Raw genomic sequence first — 15,192 nt, forward strand, 5'->3', positions numbered from 1 at the left:
TCCCCCTGCAAACACCCCCCCCCACAACATGAGCAAATTATGTTGCCTGTTAAAATGCGTTGGAAGAGCTGAAATTTGAAAATGAAATCTACCAGACATATGATGTTGGAATGCACGAAATCTACATTTTAGAAATGTCTGGTATTCAGTCCCGTCATGCCTTTGCACTTCCCATTGCATCCCTTATTTAGGGTCATCCAGATTGAGAGGCAGCACAGTGAGGCAGTTTGGAAAGAGAATGGGTTCTAAGTCAGACAAACAGAGGTTCAAATCCCAGCTGTGCCACTAGTTGTGTTACCAGGAACAGGTCGCGGTTTTAGTCTCTTCTGTAAAATAGAGATAATAAGAAATGTTCTCAGCGTTTTGTCAAGTTTAGAGGTAACACATTGGTGAAGTGCCTCACACGTGATTAGTGGTGGATCTTGCTGTGGTTAAGTCTCTAATGGTGACACTCTAGGGCATACCTCAACAGCAACCTGGCCAAGTCGTCTTCTACAGCTACAACGTGGGGTTTTCCACCCCAGTCCTTCATTTTACTTCTCATAGTATTTAACTTTTATATTATTGTTAGACGTCTTCAGTAACTTGCCTTACAGTCATTTTCTTTGAAATTCAATTTCTTCCTCAGGGTCTCTTTGGAGGTTAAAGAGAAAGAGTGGCAAATTTAGGCTATTAGGGCAATTTTCATTGAAAAGTGGATCGTTGTTTTCATTACCCTACCATTAATGTTTTCTATTTTCCTTTATCAGCGAGTTACTTTCTCTCGATTCGTATCGCCAAACTGCACTCTCTTGTTTTCTTGCAAAATGAAAGGAGACAACCATGAATGAGCCACTAGATGATTTTGCAAATGCTTCTGATTTCCCCAATTATGCAGCTGCTCTTGGAAACTGCACTGATGAAAAGATCCCACTCAAGACGCACTACCTCCCAGTTATTTATAGCATCATCTTCCTGGTGGGCTTTCCCGGGAACGCAGTAGCAATTTCCACGTACATCTTCAAGATGCGGCCCTGGAGAAGCAGTACGATCATCATGCTGAACCTGGCCTGCACGGACCTGCTGTACCTCACCAGCCTGCCCTTCCTGATTCACTACTACGCCAGCGGAGAAAACTGGATCTTTGGGGATTTCATGTGCAAGTTTATCCGCTTCGGCTTCCATTTTAACCTGTATAGCAGCATCCTCTTTCTCACCTGTTTCAGCATCTTCCGCTACTTTGTCATTATTCACCCGATGAGCTGCTTTTCCATCCATAAAACTCGATGGGCCGTGGTGGCCTGTGGGGTTGTGTGGACCATTTCACTGGTGGCCGTCATGCCCATAACCTTTCTGATCACATCAACCACCAGGACCAACAGATCCGCCTGCCTCGACCTCACCAGTTCAGATGACCTCACGACCATCAAATGGTACAATCTAATTTTGACCGCGACCACCTTCTGCCTCCCCTTGGTGATCGTGACACTTTGCTATACGATGATTATCTACACCCTAACACAAGGACCTCAGACGCACAGCTGCCTTAAGCAGAAAGCTCGAAGACTAACCATTCTGCTCCTCCTCGTGTTTTATATATGCTTTTTGCCTTTCCATATCTTGAGGGTCATTCGGATTGAATCTCGCCTGCTTTCCATCAGCTGCTCCATTGAGAATCAGATCCACGAGGCGTACATCGTTTCTAGACCGCTGGCTGCCCTGAACACCTTTGGCAACCTGTTACTGTATGTGGTGGTCAGCAACAACTTCCAGCAGGCCGTCTGCTCGATGGTGAGATGCAAAGCAGGTGGGGACCTAGAGCAAGGGAAGAAAGTCAGTCACTCAAACAACCCTTGAAACGTTTCACATGCTCAGCCAAAAAGAAATGCTGGTATTTTACCTATAACTTCTACGAAGTCCAGACTATCTCCCTCCGTGGAACTCTTAGGACATACTGTGCACTCAGGTAATGACGTGCCGGAGCCAGGGCAGGGCTGCTGTGAGTTCTTTGCAACCTGTCTATTGAGATCCTCAATACTGATACATGCATATCAGTAAAGAATTCAGATGCAGAATTGGAACTGTGGGAGGAAATCTAGTCTCACCAACTTTATATATATAAATTTATAAAATTATATATAGTGTATATATATATATATATATATATATATATATATATAAATTGATGTTCACCTCCTTGCCCTAAATCTCTCAGTATTTAATGCCACAACAAGAGAAAGCCAATCTTTTCATTCACAGTTTCTTGCTTCTTTATACACAGGTCTATTTGTATTGAGGCCCTACACTACTCAAGGCATTATTTGTATATTTTTCAATATTCGCTTTTAAAAAAATTTCATATCTTTAATTTTTTTTCAAACTTTGCTTTGTTATTAAACTGTGTTTTTCACTAGGCTTTAGTCAGTTGTGTAGATGAAAGCAACCCAGTTACAATACCCTTGAGACAATTCAAAGATGTCCATACAAATAGCTGTCCATACATAATTATGTATGGACATAATCGATGTCCATACATAATTCCCAAATAGGGGAATTATGTCTTTATTGTTGTAGATTATTGTAAAAATTGTTATTGAATTTATAAAAATGATCAAGTTGTACTAGTAATTATCAACATGTCCTGGGGAAGGAAGGAGCACTTTTAGGGGAACAGAAGTACTTTTCATGTATTTATTGGGTATTAAATAAAATCTAACATTGCTTTGATTTCTGTGGGAAAATATTCCAGGAAACACTAATTCTCTTTAGATACCTTCTCTTTTGTGCCTCTCTTGAAAATATGTTCTCTATTATAACAGCTAAAGCTATTTTTGAACTGTGTGTATTTAATTATCATTAAATGTAAATATTTGAGAAAATGCCTAGTGTGGATATTCAAAACCCTGGTAAATATGTTGATACAATTAATAAACTAATTTAAAATCACTGAATAGGCTGGTAATAGTTTTCTCTGAAAATGTAGCTTTACTGCTATTATACTTACTGGAAGCTTATGTTCTCCATGTTTACAGAACAAAAATAATTTTAAGAATCAGTTATGGAATAAGGCCGGAAGAGATGATTTAAACAAAGAAAAGGGTACCATAGGAACTATTCATGATTTTCAGGCTTTTCTAGGACTTAACATCTGACTTAGACCTAAGTGAGGATGCTTGGAGTCAGGAGACCCCAGGCGTGTGGAGGAGAAAGAGGAAAGCCAGCGGCTCTGTGCATGAACTTCTCTAGATGATGGCATTCTCTCTACCCACTACCTTCTGAGCCATCTTTTCCTGGGCTTTCTTTTCTTTCTTCTTTTTGGCCGCAATGCAAAGCCTGTGGGATCTTAGTTCCCTGACCAGGGATTGAACCCAGGCCCTGGACAGTAGAAGCGTGGAGTCCTATCCTGGGCTTTTTTATGGCATGTGGAATGAGCTCTTTCACTAGAGGGCCCAACTTGCCCCTCTGTGCAGGTGCACAGTGTGGAACTGCGTTCAAAATTCCACTTGGAACCGAGAAGCTGGGTAGCTCTCCTCCCCACACCCACACCCCTGATGCGCGCAGCTCAGCTTCTGGGTCATCACCAAAGCGTGACCAGAATAGCCTTTATAGTAATACCACTGTTTTTATCCTAGCCCTTTCCTTTCTCTCTCTCCCTCTCTCTCTTTCTTATTCCAAAGATTTCACCCACCAGAGAAAAGCTGCCTCAACCTCCTTCATCCCAGTCTCAACTTGTCGCTATAGATTCTTTTATCCTTTTCCTTCTTCCCTCCAGTTTACAGACCAACAAATCATCTCTTTCTTTCTTTTTTTTAAGAATATATATATATATATATATTTATTTATTTATGGCTGCGTTGGGTCTTCGTTGCTGCACGCGGGCTTTCTCTAGTTGCGGCGAGCGGGGGCTACTCTTCGTTGCGGTGCGCGGGCTTCTCACTGTGGTGGCTTCTCTTGTTGCAGAGCGCGGGCTCTAGGTGCGCGGACTTCAGGAGTTGTGATTCTTCCCACCGTGTTTTAGGTCCTTTTTCTGTTCTCTTAGGGACTTGCTCCAGCACTCAATCCCACTTTCTCAAATTTTTAACGTTTCTATTACCGTGGATAGTTGACCTTAGTTTGGGAACATGCATCGTTTTCCTTTATCCTCAGAATACCCTCTCTTGACTCAGCAGTTCTGTCATTCTCTTATCTGACTGCTTCCCTGCACTCATGGGTCAGGTGCAGATGACTGTCTGCCCTCCTGGGTTCTGCTGATAGAATATAATAACAAAGATCCAAGCTAAATTAGATTCCAAGGGTCAGTTTTCTTTTCCAAAGTAAAGACTTTTGGGCTAATTGTGCTGGAGGATGCAGTTTGGAACTGAGGCCAAAAAAGAGATTGATGATACTTCTGAGAATAGAGTGGGACCTGAACGCCCTTTGCCCAGTTCTCCCAGGTGTAGGCAGAGAAAGTACGAGAACAAAAGAGCAGAGCTCTGACAGTCTGCCAGAGAGGGAGCTGCCTGTTCTGCTCATAGCCTAGGAACGAGAAGCAAGTCAGGTTCCCTGAACCTGCAGGCGGGGAACCCAGACACACCTGCTCTGAACTTGCGAGACAGTAATCCCCCCACTTCGTTTTTAACTTTATATCATAGATGTTTTCAAATAATCACAAAATTAGAGAAATTAGCAAATGACCTCACATACCCATGGCTTAATTTCATCTATAATCAACATCTTACCATTCTTGTTTCCTCTATCCCTTCCCACAGTTTTTTGTAGAATATTCAAAAGCAAATCCTAGGAAACATAGTAGTTTCACCAATAAATGCTTCAACATTGATCTCTTTCAAAACATACGTAACCAAAACAAAATAAAACATGGTTCCCTCACATTATTTAATATCTAATCCATATTTTCTTTCCACTGGTTGCCTCAGAAGTGCCTTTTACAGTTGCTTTTTCTTTTTTTTTCCTGAAATCAAGATCCAAACAAGGTCTATGTATTACATTTGGTTGATATGTCGGTTAAATTTCTTTTAATCTATTAGAACTACCCCTCCCTTTATGTATCACTGTTTATCTACTGAGGAAATCAAGCTGTTTGTCCTGTGCAATTTCCCACATTGTGCGTGTGGCTGTTCGAATTCCATTTTGTTGTTTATCATGATCCTCCACACCTTGTATTTGCTGTAACTTGGAAGGCAGAGCTAGAGGTTAGATTAGATACAGATTACTTCCTCCCTCCCTCCCTCCTCCCTCCCTCCCTCCCTCCTTCCCTCCCTCCTCCATCTATCATCAGATTCTCCAGCCTTTTTTGCTTTCATAGTTTTCCAGTTGTTGCTTATTTTTGTCATGACCCACTAGGCTTTTCACAATGGTGACTTTGAAAATTCTAACGTTCTTCTGCTTTTGTTAGTCATGGCTTTTCTGTAAAGATCTTTGACTCGTCAACTACCTTCACCCCTTCCACTCTGAACATAGTTCCCACTCCTCCACCTTTGGGAAGACACAAGGAAGGGATAGAAAGAGATATGGAAGCTGCCTCTCCATTATTTCCCCCATGAGAGTGTAAGTGTTGACAGAAATTTCGACAGAATTTCCTTTTAATATGAGACAAAGTTTTGTCCTTTAACTCTTTGGGGTTGACAGCCATGCCTGTGATCTACAGGGTTGGAGCTGCCCCCTTGGGGAAGGAGGTTATCAGGGGAGGTTTCTTGCTGCTGCCAGGTTTCTCCTCCATACCACCTGAGTGCCTTTGTGTGTCCTCTTGGGCCAGTGCAGGCCGTTTTGGTCTTCCCCCAGAGGTTCTGAGAAGGAGTAGAACAAGACATTAATAACTACAAGTCCATGTAACATTTGGGGTCAAACTTCATTTCCTGTTCTAATTTTATTCTTAAATTTTACCCAGCAACATCACTCAATATAATCTACCTGATATTAGATATTAGATGAGCCCAAGTGATATCAAGTGATAGAAGAATAACAACATAAAAATGCCTGAAGGGTGAGAGCCCCTTGTGTTACTGAGTTCCCAGGAAGAAATTAAATCATAATACGCACTGATCTTTTTTTTTTTCAATTCTATTTTCTTTTCCGTGCTTCTATCTGAACATTTTCTATTGATCCTGCCTTGTACTGTATGCAGTTTGCTACTAAGCCTATCCATTGAATTCCTAGTGTCAGATATTGCATTTTTTTCATTTATAGGATGTACATTAGGTTCCCTTTATTAATTCTCCCATGTCAGTGAATTGCTTTGTCTTTTAATCTATGTTGTCCACCTATTCCAATATTTTCTAGAACTGAATAATCATAGTTATTTTAAAGTCCTCATCTTTCCATATCTGGATAACCTTCAGGTCTGCTTCCACTGACTGCCATCTTCCTCGTATTTATTGGTCACATGATCCTGTCTCCTGGCATATCTATTAATTTTGACTAAATGACAGAAATTGCATGTGAAAGAATCAAAGAGGCTTCCCTAGAGGTTTTTCTTTCAGTTGTTTGACTTTTCAATTGTCAAATATCTATTTATCTCCACTGCTGTCTGAAGTTTGGCTACTCTTTTATTCACTAAATAAATCATTTTTTCCTTTAACTCTTTGAACATATCTAATAGCTGCTTTAGCATCTTTGTCTATTAAGTCCAGCATCTGCCTTGTGTTACTTTCCTCTGGATGCTGTAATATTTACCACAAATTTAGTGGCTTCAGGCCACACAAGCCTACTCCCTTTCAGAGGTCAGAAGTCTGAAACCAGTTTCACTGGGCTAACGTCTAGGAGCTGGCAGTCCTGCCTTACTTCTGGAAACTCCACAGGGGAAACCATTTCCTTATGTTTTCCGTCTTCTATAAGCTGCCCACATTCCTTGGTTCATGGCCCCTCTTTCCTCTTCAAAGCCAACAGCGCATCATCTTCAAATCTCTCTGACCTGTGCTTTTACCTGAATATCTCCTCTCTCTGACTCTGATTCTCTTGGCTTCTTTTTCATTGTAACTTTTGCAGTTATGCAGGTAATTCAGGACAATCTCCTTATCTCAAAGTTTGTAATTGAATCACGTCTGCAAAGTCCATTTTACTATGGCATGTAACATGTTTACAGGTTCTGGGGATTAAGATGAGGACATTTTGGAAAGGTTATCGTGCAGCCTCTCACAGTGGTTTCTTAAAGGACAACAAGTTAAGACAACAATAATAACAATATAAAGTGACCTAGAGGTCAGTTTCTAATTGCTTTTTCTTCCTTTGGCTGTGGGACACAATTTTCTGTTTTCTGTGTCTATCAATTTTTTACTGAATACTGGATATTGTGAATAAATCATTGTAGAGACTCTATATTCTATTATTGTCCTTTGAAGACTGTTGACTTTTCCTCTAACAGGCGCATCAATTACTTGCTAAGCACCTTGAAATTGTGTTGACTTATTTTTACAATTTAAGGACAGATTTGTGAAAAGCCCAAGATGTTTTCCAAGCCCTTTTTTTTTTTTTTTTTTTTTTTTTGCGGTACGCGGGCCTCTCACAGTTGTGGCCTCTCCCGTTGTGGAGCACAGGCTCAGGACGCACAGACCCAGCGGCCATGGCTCACGGGCCCAGCCACTCCGCTGCATGTGGGGTCTTCCCGGACCGGGGCACGAACCTGCGTCCCCTGCATCGGCAGGCGGACTCTCAACCATTGCACCACCAGGGAAGCCCTTCCAAACCCTTTTAAGAAGCAGGACCCAATCGCCAAATTCTGTTTTTCCTATGGTTTTGTCCAGACTTGGTTTTAGAGTTTTTTTCAAAGCATGTCTAGAGTAGACCTTACTCTAGGGTGTGGTCTTTATTCCTAAGGTACAGTTTTCTGTTGTCTCTGCAAAATGAGTTCACAGGGCGTTAGGAGGTTTTTCCTCTCTAGTTGGGCATGAACACCAATGTTGACCACCAGTATCTCTGATGCCATAACAGCCTCTTTGTGGTTAATCTCAAGAAGGTTCTCCATGCAAGCATGGCCCTTGGTCCAGGAGTCACAGGGAATCTCCATATATTTCTGCCCCTTCTCTCTCTATCACTGGTGCTCTGCTTCAAACATTTTAGACACGCTGGCAATGTCAGACTGTGCCCTCTGCCTCCTCGGCTCAGTGGGACCACTGTGCTCTGGTTAGACTCCAGATCTCTACACCACAGTCAGGAAATTAAGCCTAAACGGCACGCTGGGGTGATTGTGGGGCTCACAGTCTTGCTTTGTCTGTTGTCCCACGCCTGAAAACGCTGAGTGCATATACTTTGCCCAGTTGTATTTTGTCAACAGCAAGAGAACCTCTCCCTTATGTCCTACTATAGTCTACAGCAGCTGAGGGAGCAGGACCCACATGGAACGCTTCCTGCCTTTTCCACACCAAGAGAATGCTAAGCTTTTGAGGTTGAACCAGAAAGATTCTTGACACGAGGACAATGTCAAAAAACCTATAATTAATACTCTCAGAAACATCCTTGAAACAAGCCAGGAGGTTCTAAACGAATGATCATTCAAAGAACAAAAAAGAGCTCTTGTATACTAAGCTGAAGGAGATTAGCAAGGTTATTCCAAATGCCCTCCACTAACTGCCTACAACTTGATACGTACTTTGCACCTTTGCACCGGGGAGTTGGGGGTATTCCTGGCATCTTCTTTCAATTTATCCTAACTGTTGGATATCTAGAAGAAAGTCTTAGAGGCTGGTAGTATGATACCAGAGTTGTTTCCTGATTTCAGTGTAGGTGAAGCATTCTCTGATTTTTATTATTTTGTGTGCATTTGAGTTTAGGAAAGTGGGATTTTTTCAAGGTGCACTTAAACCACTGAGTTTCTTAGAGTTGCTCTGTTTCCTTATTCTTATTTTGTCTCTATGATTGCGTATTATATGACACGTATAGGAGTATATGTTATATGATAACATAATAGCATATAATTTGTTCTCCATGATTTGGGAATGTGCCCATAGCCTGATCATATTGTTTTTCTTTTTGGAAATGCTTGCTAACACTACATTAATACACCTAAATGAGGCTTTTTGGATTAATCACAGTACCTTCCACAAACATTTGAAAAGTAAATATAGATGCATAAAATATTCTCTATTCAGTTTATATCTTTGCTCGTTGAATGCAGGGATTTAAAGAACAGAGGAATGCACAGCCTACTTGTTTAGGATTATTTTAAATTTCTATTCAGGTTAACTAACATCAGCATCTTCTAAAGCCCTACTATGTACAAAGTATTGTGCTATGCCCTGGATGTATAAACCTTAGTAATAAACAATTCTGCTTTCAAAGATACTACAATCTTGCAAACTAACTGTGTTATTCATATGTGCCTTTTAGGTTGAGTATTTATGTCACGCTGCAATCAAATCTCAATGAAAAGTTTATCAAGTTCTTTTCACCATTATAGTTTATCATTATTCTAGTTATAGCTAAAGAGCTCAACCCAAAGGGAGCATTTCAGGAACATATATAATTATCTAAATCCCTCTCACCAATAACCCTAAAGTGTGTTCTAAGTGATGAATCCACAGAAATTTCCTAGGGTGCTAATTGTACATGGTTAAATGTCCCATTTGTCTGTTTAAATCCACCTAGGAGATGAACAACACCACAGTATTTGGTATTAAATACGTAATGTTATCCCATTATCGGAGGCAACATTTTTTTGGGGGGCTGGAAGGCAACATTTTAAATATCTTAATCTCACATCACAAAGCCAAGAAAAAATCTACATATGCACCACAAATGATGCCCTTGGTATCTAATAAGCTACCTCCATTTTGCAAAACATTTCTGATTCACATAACCCATCTAACAGTTCGAATAATAGTGCTGGTTTTTTCTCTAAACTCTGGGGCAAATCTGAATATTATTCATATTAATGAATTAAAACAAGGCCAATCTTAAAGCTTCTATTCAAATTTTAACCATTCACTATATATATATACCACATCTTCTTTATCTATTCATCTGTCAATGGACATTTAGGTTGCTTCCATGTCCTGGCTATTGTAAATACTGTTGCAATGAACATTGGTATATATATACAATAGAATATTACTCGGCCATAAAAAGGAATGAAATTGGGTCATTTGTAGAGATGTGGATGGACCTAGAGTCTGTCATACAGAGTGAAGTAAGTCAGAAAGAGAAAAACAAATATTGTATATTAAATATTTGTGGGATCTAGAAAAATGGTACAGATGAACCAATCTGCAGGGAAGGAATAGAGATGCAGACACAGAAAATGGACGTGTGGACACAGGAGGGGAAGGTGGGATGGGATGAATTGGGAGATTAGCTTTGACATATATACACTACCAGGTGTAAAACAGATAGCTAGTGGGACCGTGCTGTATAGCACAGGGAGCTCAGCTCGGTGCTCTGTGATGACCTAGATGGGTGGGATGGGGGGGTGGGAGGGAGGTCCAGGAGGGAGGGGATATCTGTATACATATAGTTGATTTGCTTCGTCGTATAGCAGGAACTGACACAGCATCGTAAAGCAACTATACTCCAATTAAAAAATATTTCTTCTAACCATCCATGAAAGGACTACTGAAGTTCAGCTTTTGTGAATTTTTCTCTAACCACTCATTCTAAGATAATCAGTCCTGCAAATTCTCTTTCTTATTCATGAAGCCCTTTGGGCACTTTGTCTTATAGGACTTGGATTATCACTCTTCCGTGTCCATGTGTTCTTTTTCTCCCCAGTGAGATTATTAACTCCTCCAGCGCAAGGTCACATCGTGTTTCCAGCTCTTAGCAATATGCTAGAAGGCATGAATATAGAACAACAGCAAGCACAAGCCTCTTTTAGAATGCGAAATACCTGCTTTTTAATCCCTATTCTTACTCAACCAATTTCTGGATATAGGAAATTCATGCTTAAATTGAGCCTTTGGGTTGCCTTTGAAGGCAAAGGGAAAAGACTTCTGTTTCTGGTAACATAGTAGATTAAATCTACTGTACAACCTTCCAATTGGAACTGGTGAAAATAAAATATTTTCATAAACACCTATAAAATGCTCACTGAGCTGGTACGAAACTAAAGAAAAATTAAATATAAAAATGGAAAACTAGAAGTTGGCAGGCAGCAAAAGCAGCAATTTTCCAAATAGTATCTGCAAAATAGTATCTGTTTTTGAGGCTAAGTTTTTGAGCCTAAGAAATCCGTGTCGGGAAGAGTAGGGTGATCAGACCTCCTGATTTACCCAGGACAGTACTAGTTAACTTCTGCTGCTCGGGTGTAATCATTCACTGAACCCACTTTCATTCTTAAAAGTGTATGGAATGATGCATGCTCATCCTAAGAATAAAAGACGGGACATAATGTATGGAGCTCAAAAAGGTAGGGGTTCTAATAGGAGATCTTTACAAAATTCTGCACATCAGTGTTAGGGGGAATATTAAATAAGACTACAGGGCTTCCCTGGTGGCGCAGTGGTTGAGAGTCCGCCTGCCGATGCAGGGGACGCGGGTTCGTGCCCCGGTCGGGGGGGATCCCACATGCCGCGGAGCGGCTGCGCCCGTGGGCCATGGCCGCTGAGCATGCGCGTTCGGAGCCTGTGCTCCGCGACGGGAGAGGCCGCAACAGTGAGAGTCCCGCGTACCGCAAAAAAAATAATAATAAAATGAATCAATAAATAAATAAGACTACAAAGCAGAAAGGAACAGCATGTAAAGTAGTCTGCACTTACTTTGACACTGGATGGAAGGAAAATGAATTTGCCCCTGAGAAATCATCGTCAGCATCAAGCGCTCATGTTAATTTGCTGTTACCTGCATGTTAAAACTGAAGTTCAAGTGGAGAATTGAATTTAAAGTAATTTCCAGATGGGTAGGACTACCAGGCAACTGGCAGAAGCATATGCAACAACCCTCTGAGGGAACACGACTTTAACCTAGGTCTCCAAGAATTCCTATTGGTAAAATTTCCGAGGAAAATGAGAAGCACATGTAAAAATAAATCACAGGAAGTGTCAACAAAAAGGCACAATGGGCGAAATACATCAGAATTAGAGGACAGAAGAAGCAGACTGTCAAAGATTTCATATGTGGGAAATATCAGACATTAATTGCAAGATGGAATGTTTATTTTCTGTAAAAAGTTGAGTCTTGGGAAGAAGAGAGATGGAAGTGAGACTATAATATTATTACGCAAAAACCCCCCAGACTTCTAGAACTAACAAACATAATCAATTAAAATAAAAATTTTAGGGCTTCCCTGGTGGCGCAGTGGTTGAGAGTCCGCCTGCCGATGCAGGGGATGCGGGTTCAAGCCCCAGTCCGGGAAGATCATCCCACATACCACAGAGCGGCTGGGCCCGTGAGCCGTGGCCGCTGAGCCTGCGCGTCCGGAGCCTGTGCTCTGCAACGGGAGAGGCCACAGCAGTGAGAGGCCCACGTAACGCAAAAAATAAATAAATAAAAATAAAAATTTTGATGGATAGGTAAAACAGGAGACTTGACACAGAAAAAGAAAATTAATAAATTGGACATGAAATAAGAAAAAGACTATCTGGAATGCAACCCAAAGCAGCAAGGAAATGAAAAATTTGAAAGAGTTTGGCCTCGAGGAGAAGGTGAGAAGGCCCAATATGTATCTGAGCAGATTTTCAGAAGGTGATGAAAAAGAGGCTGGGGAAAATAACAAAAGCGGGTGGGTAATGAGGTCACACGTTTATTGTATTAATTGACAAGCAAACCAATAGATTATAGAAAGGAAGGCTTTGTATAGAACAGTGATGACAATCTAAATCATATCCTTCTAAACCAAGGATATGATTAATTCAATTCTGTTCACCTGGGAGTTATAAAAGATGATAGATAGATATCAATTAATCCAAATGAAATCAAGAAAGAGGAAGGAAGAAGAAACAGAAAAGTGGGACAAATAAGGCCATAAAATACAATGGAAAAACAAATACGTCAATAATCACAATAAATGTGAAAAAACTACATATTCCAATCTAATGTGTAGATTTTCAGACCACACTTTAGTATAATCTATTCTCTTTTATTTATTTATTTTATTTTAGTTAATAAGTTAATTTATTTGGCCATGCCGTGCAGCATGTGGGATCTTAGTTCCCTGACCAAGGATCAAACCCATGCCCCCTGCATTGGAATCACAGAGTCTTAACCACTGGACTGCCAGGGATGTCCCTCTCTGCTCTTTTAAAGAGACACATCTACAATATAAAACAACTTACTAACTTACAAAGGAATTAAAAAATGAAACGTACTTGTAACAATGAAAGCAATAGAAATTGTCCCAATACAATAGAAGTTCATTACTCATGTAAAAATTCATTGTAGGTGTTCCTGGTCAGCTAATGTCCACACAGTGATTCAGGGACCCAAATGCCTTTCAACTCATTACTTCTGCACTGCCTAGGGCTTTGGGGTCTTCTTCTTAACTCTCCTTTTCTAACCACCTTTCTCACATTCCGTTGGCAGTAACTGATCACAGCTCTTTTCCAAATGGTCTGGTTGTAGATCCTCATTATCTGACTATCTAGGAATTAAAAGGCTAGTTATCTGGCAACTGTCTCAACCTTAACACATAAAGACAGAGCAAATGAAAGATAACTTCAATATAAAAGCTCCTTCAGAAAAAGGAAAGGACAGAGACAATAGTCATAAGAATTCTGAAATCCTGCTGTGGATACGTTGTAAAGGCCCTGTGCCTTCACTGTGGTGGACATTTCTTGATGAAAACTCAATTCTGCTCTTTAGAAGCAACTTCCTTTCCACTGTTCCCCACTGTCCTGGAGATTCTATTTGATTCTCCTCTAAGGCAGTGGTTTCCGGGTTTAGCAAGCATCAGAGTGCCCTGGAGGGCTTGTTACAACACAGATTGGTGGGCACCATCCCTAGAATTTCCGGATAATTTGTATTTCTAACAAGTTCCTGGGTGATGGTGAGCCTGCTTGTTTGGGGACCACGCTTTGGGAGAAACCACTGCCCTAAGTCTCCACCTGAAATGGGCTGAGGAATATGTCCTCTTTGAGGGCACACCATTTTCACTACCAGCTTCCCACTGGGACAAGTTTGGACACATGAGGGCTATTTTATAGTCACAGGCTTTTTAAAGCCAGACTGCATTTTATTTAGCAAGACAGTTCTCACAGATGCTTAGCAGGCTTCACATCTATTTGCTTCCAGTAAATCCCATGTGTGGATAACCACGTTAGTGCTTTCCCAGACACAATTCTCACTCTGATTCATACGTTTGCTTTCTGCTCCCCACCTCCCTTGATTGTGTCTTTCACTGCAGTGGGAGGTGCCTTGGGGCCATCTCATAAAAGAACCAACCTTGAGTCGGAAAAAAGTAACCTTAATCAGTTCTTTGGCACGAGATCAAATCCCTTCATGTAACTGAGAATTCCTAGTGGACTTTTGTTGCTCAAAGTTCTTTTCATTCTAATTTTTAAATCCTGGTTAAAAGTGCAGAAACAGTCAGTTTTGCCAATTCTTGTAACTCTACAGTTCTGGACTCTTTCCATTCCTTTCCATCTCTGCTCCCAAGCCAACCACTTCTTGCTGGGACTCATCTTTTCCTTTTTATACCTTGCTATAAGCAGTGAGTAGAAACCAACACATGCACTAACATTTCTAGCTCTTTCCAGATAGTTCTTGCAGAGCTATACATCCACTAGGCACTTAATCTGCTTTAAAAATTACAGCAGGCAAATTTTTATGCTGCTATAAAAAAAAAGCTCTGTACTTATGTCTTGCTTTATTCTTCCTTGCTGCCTGCCACCCATCCACAGTGCCAATGCTGCACATTTTCGAATTTGTTAAGGCAGCTTCCCACTTCAAGATACTAATTTCCGTATCAGTTAGGGTAATAGTAGCCGATGAAACAAAATGGCCCCTCAATGTAGCGGCTCACGCAATAGAATTCTTTTCTTGCTCAAGCGACTGTCCAACATAGGGGTTCCTGGTTGGCAGGCTATTTACCTGTGTGCAGTGATTCAAACATCTATGTTCTTTCCACCTGTGGCTTCACCAAATCCAGAGCCCTTGCATCTCTGTGGATGAGGAAAGAGAGAAGGCACACACTTTTTTTTTTTTTTTTTTCCGATACGCGGTCCTCTCACAGTTGTGGCCTCTCCCGTTGCGGAGCACAGGCTCCGGACGCACAGGCTCAGCGGCCATGGCTCACGGGCCCAGCCGCTCCGCGGCATGTGGGATCTTCCCGGACCGGGGCACGAACCCATG

General features: G+C 41.1%; 1 protein-coding gene across 1 annotated transcript; it reads left to right on the forward strand.

The window, feature by feature from the left end:
• The first annotated feature begins 635 nt into the window (after positions 1-635).
• Positions 636-2,011, forward strand: OXGR1 (oxoglutarate receptor 1). The gene has a single exon (XM_022576664.2). It carries the CDS (start codon positions 823-825, stop codon positions 1,834-1,836), a length of 1,014 nt encoding a protein of 337 aa, XP_022432372.1. The 5' UTR covers positions 636-822; the 3' UTR covers positions 1,837-2,011.
• Positions 2,012-15,192: the final 13,181 nt, after the last annotated feature.

Source organism: Delphinapterus leucas, chromosome 18 (assembly GCF_059928025.1).
Source record: "Delphinapterus leucas isolate spDelLeu-1000000601 "Yukka" chromosome 18, BTC_Dleu_Yukka2, whole genome shotgun sequence".
Lineage (NCBI taxonomy): Eukaryota > Metazoa > Chordata > Mammalia > Artiodactyla > Monodontidae > Delphinapterus > Delphinapterus leucas.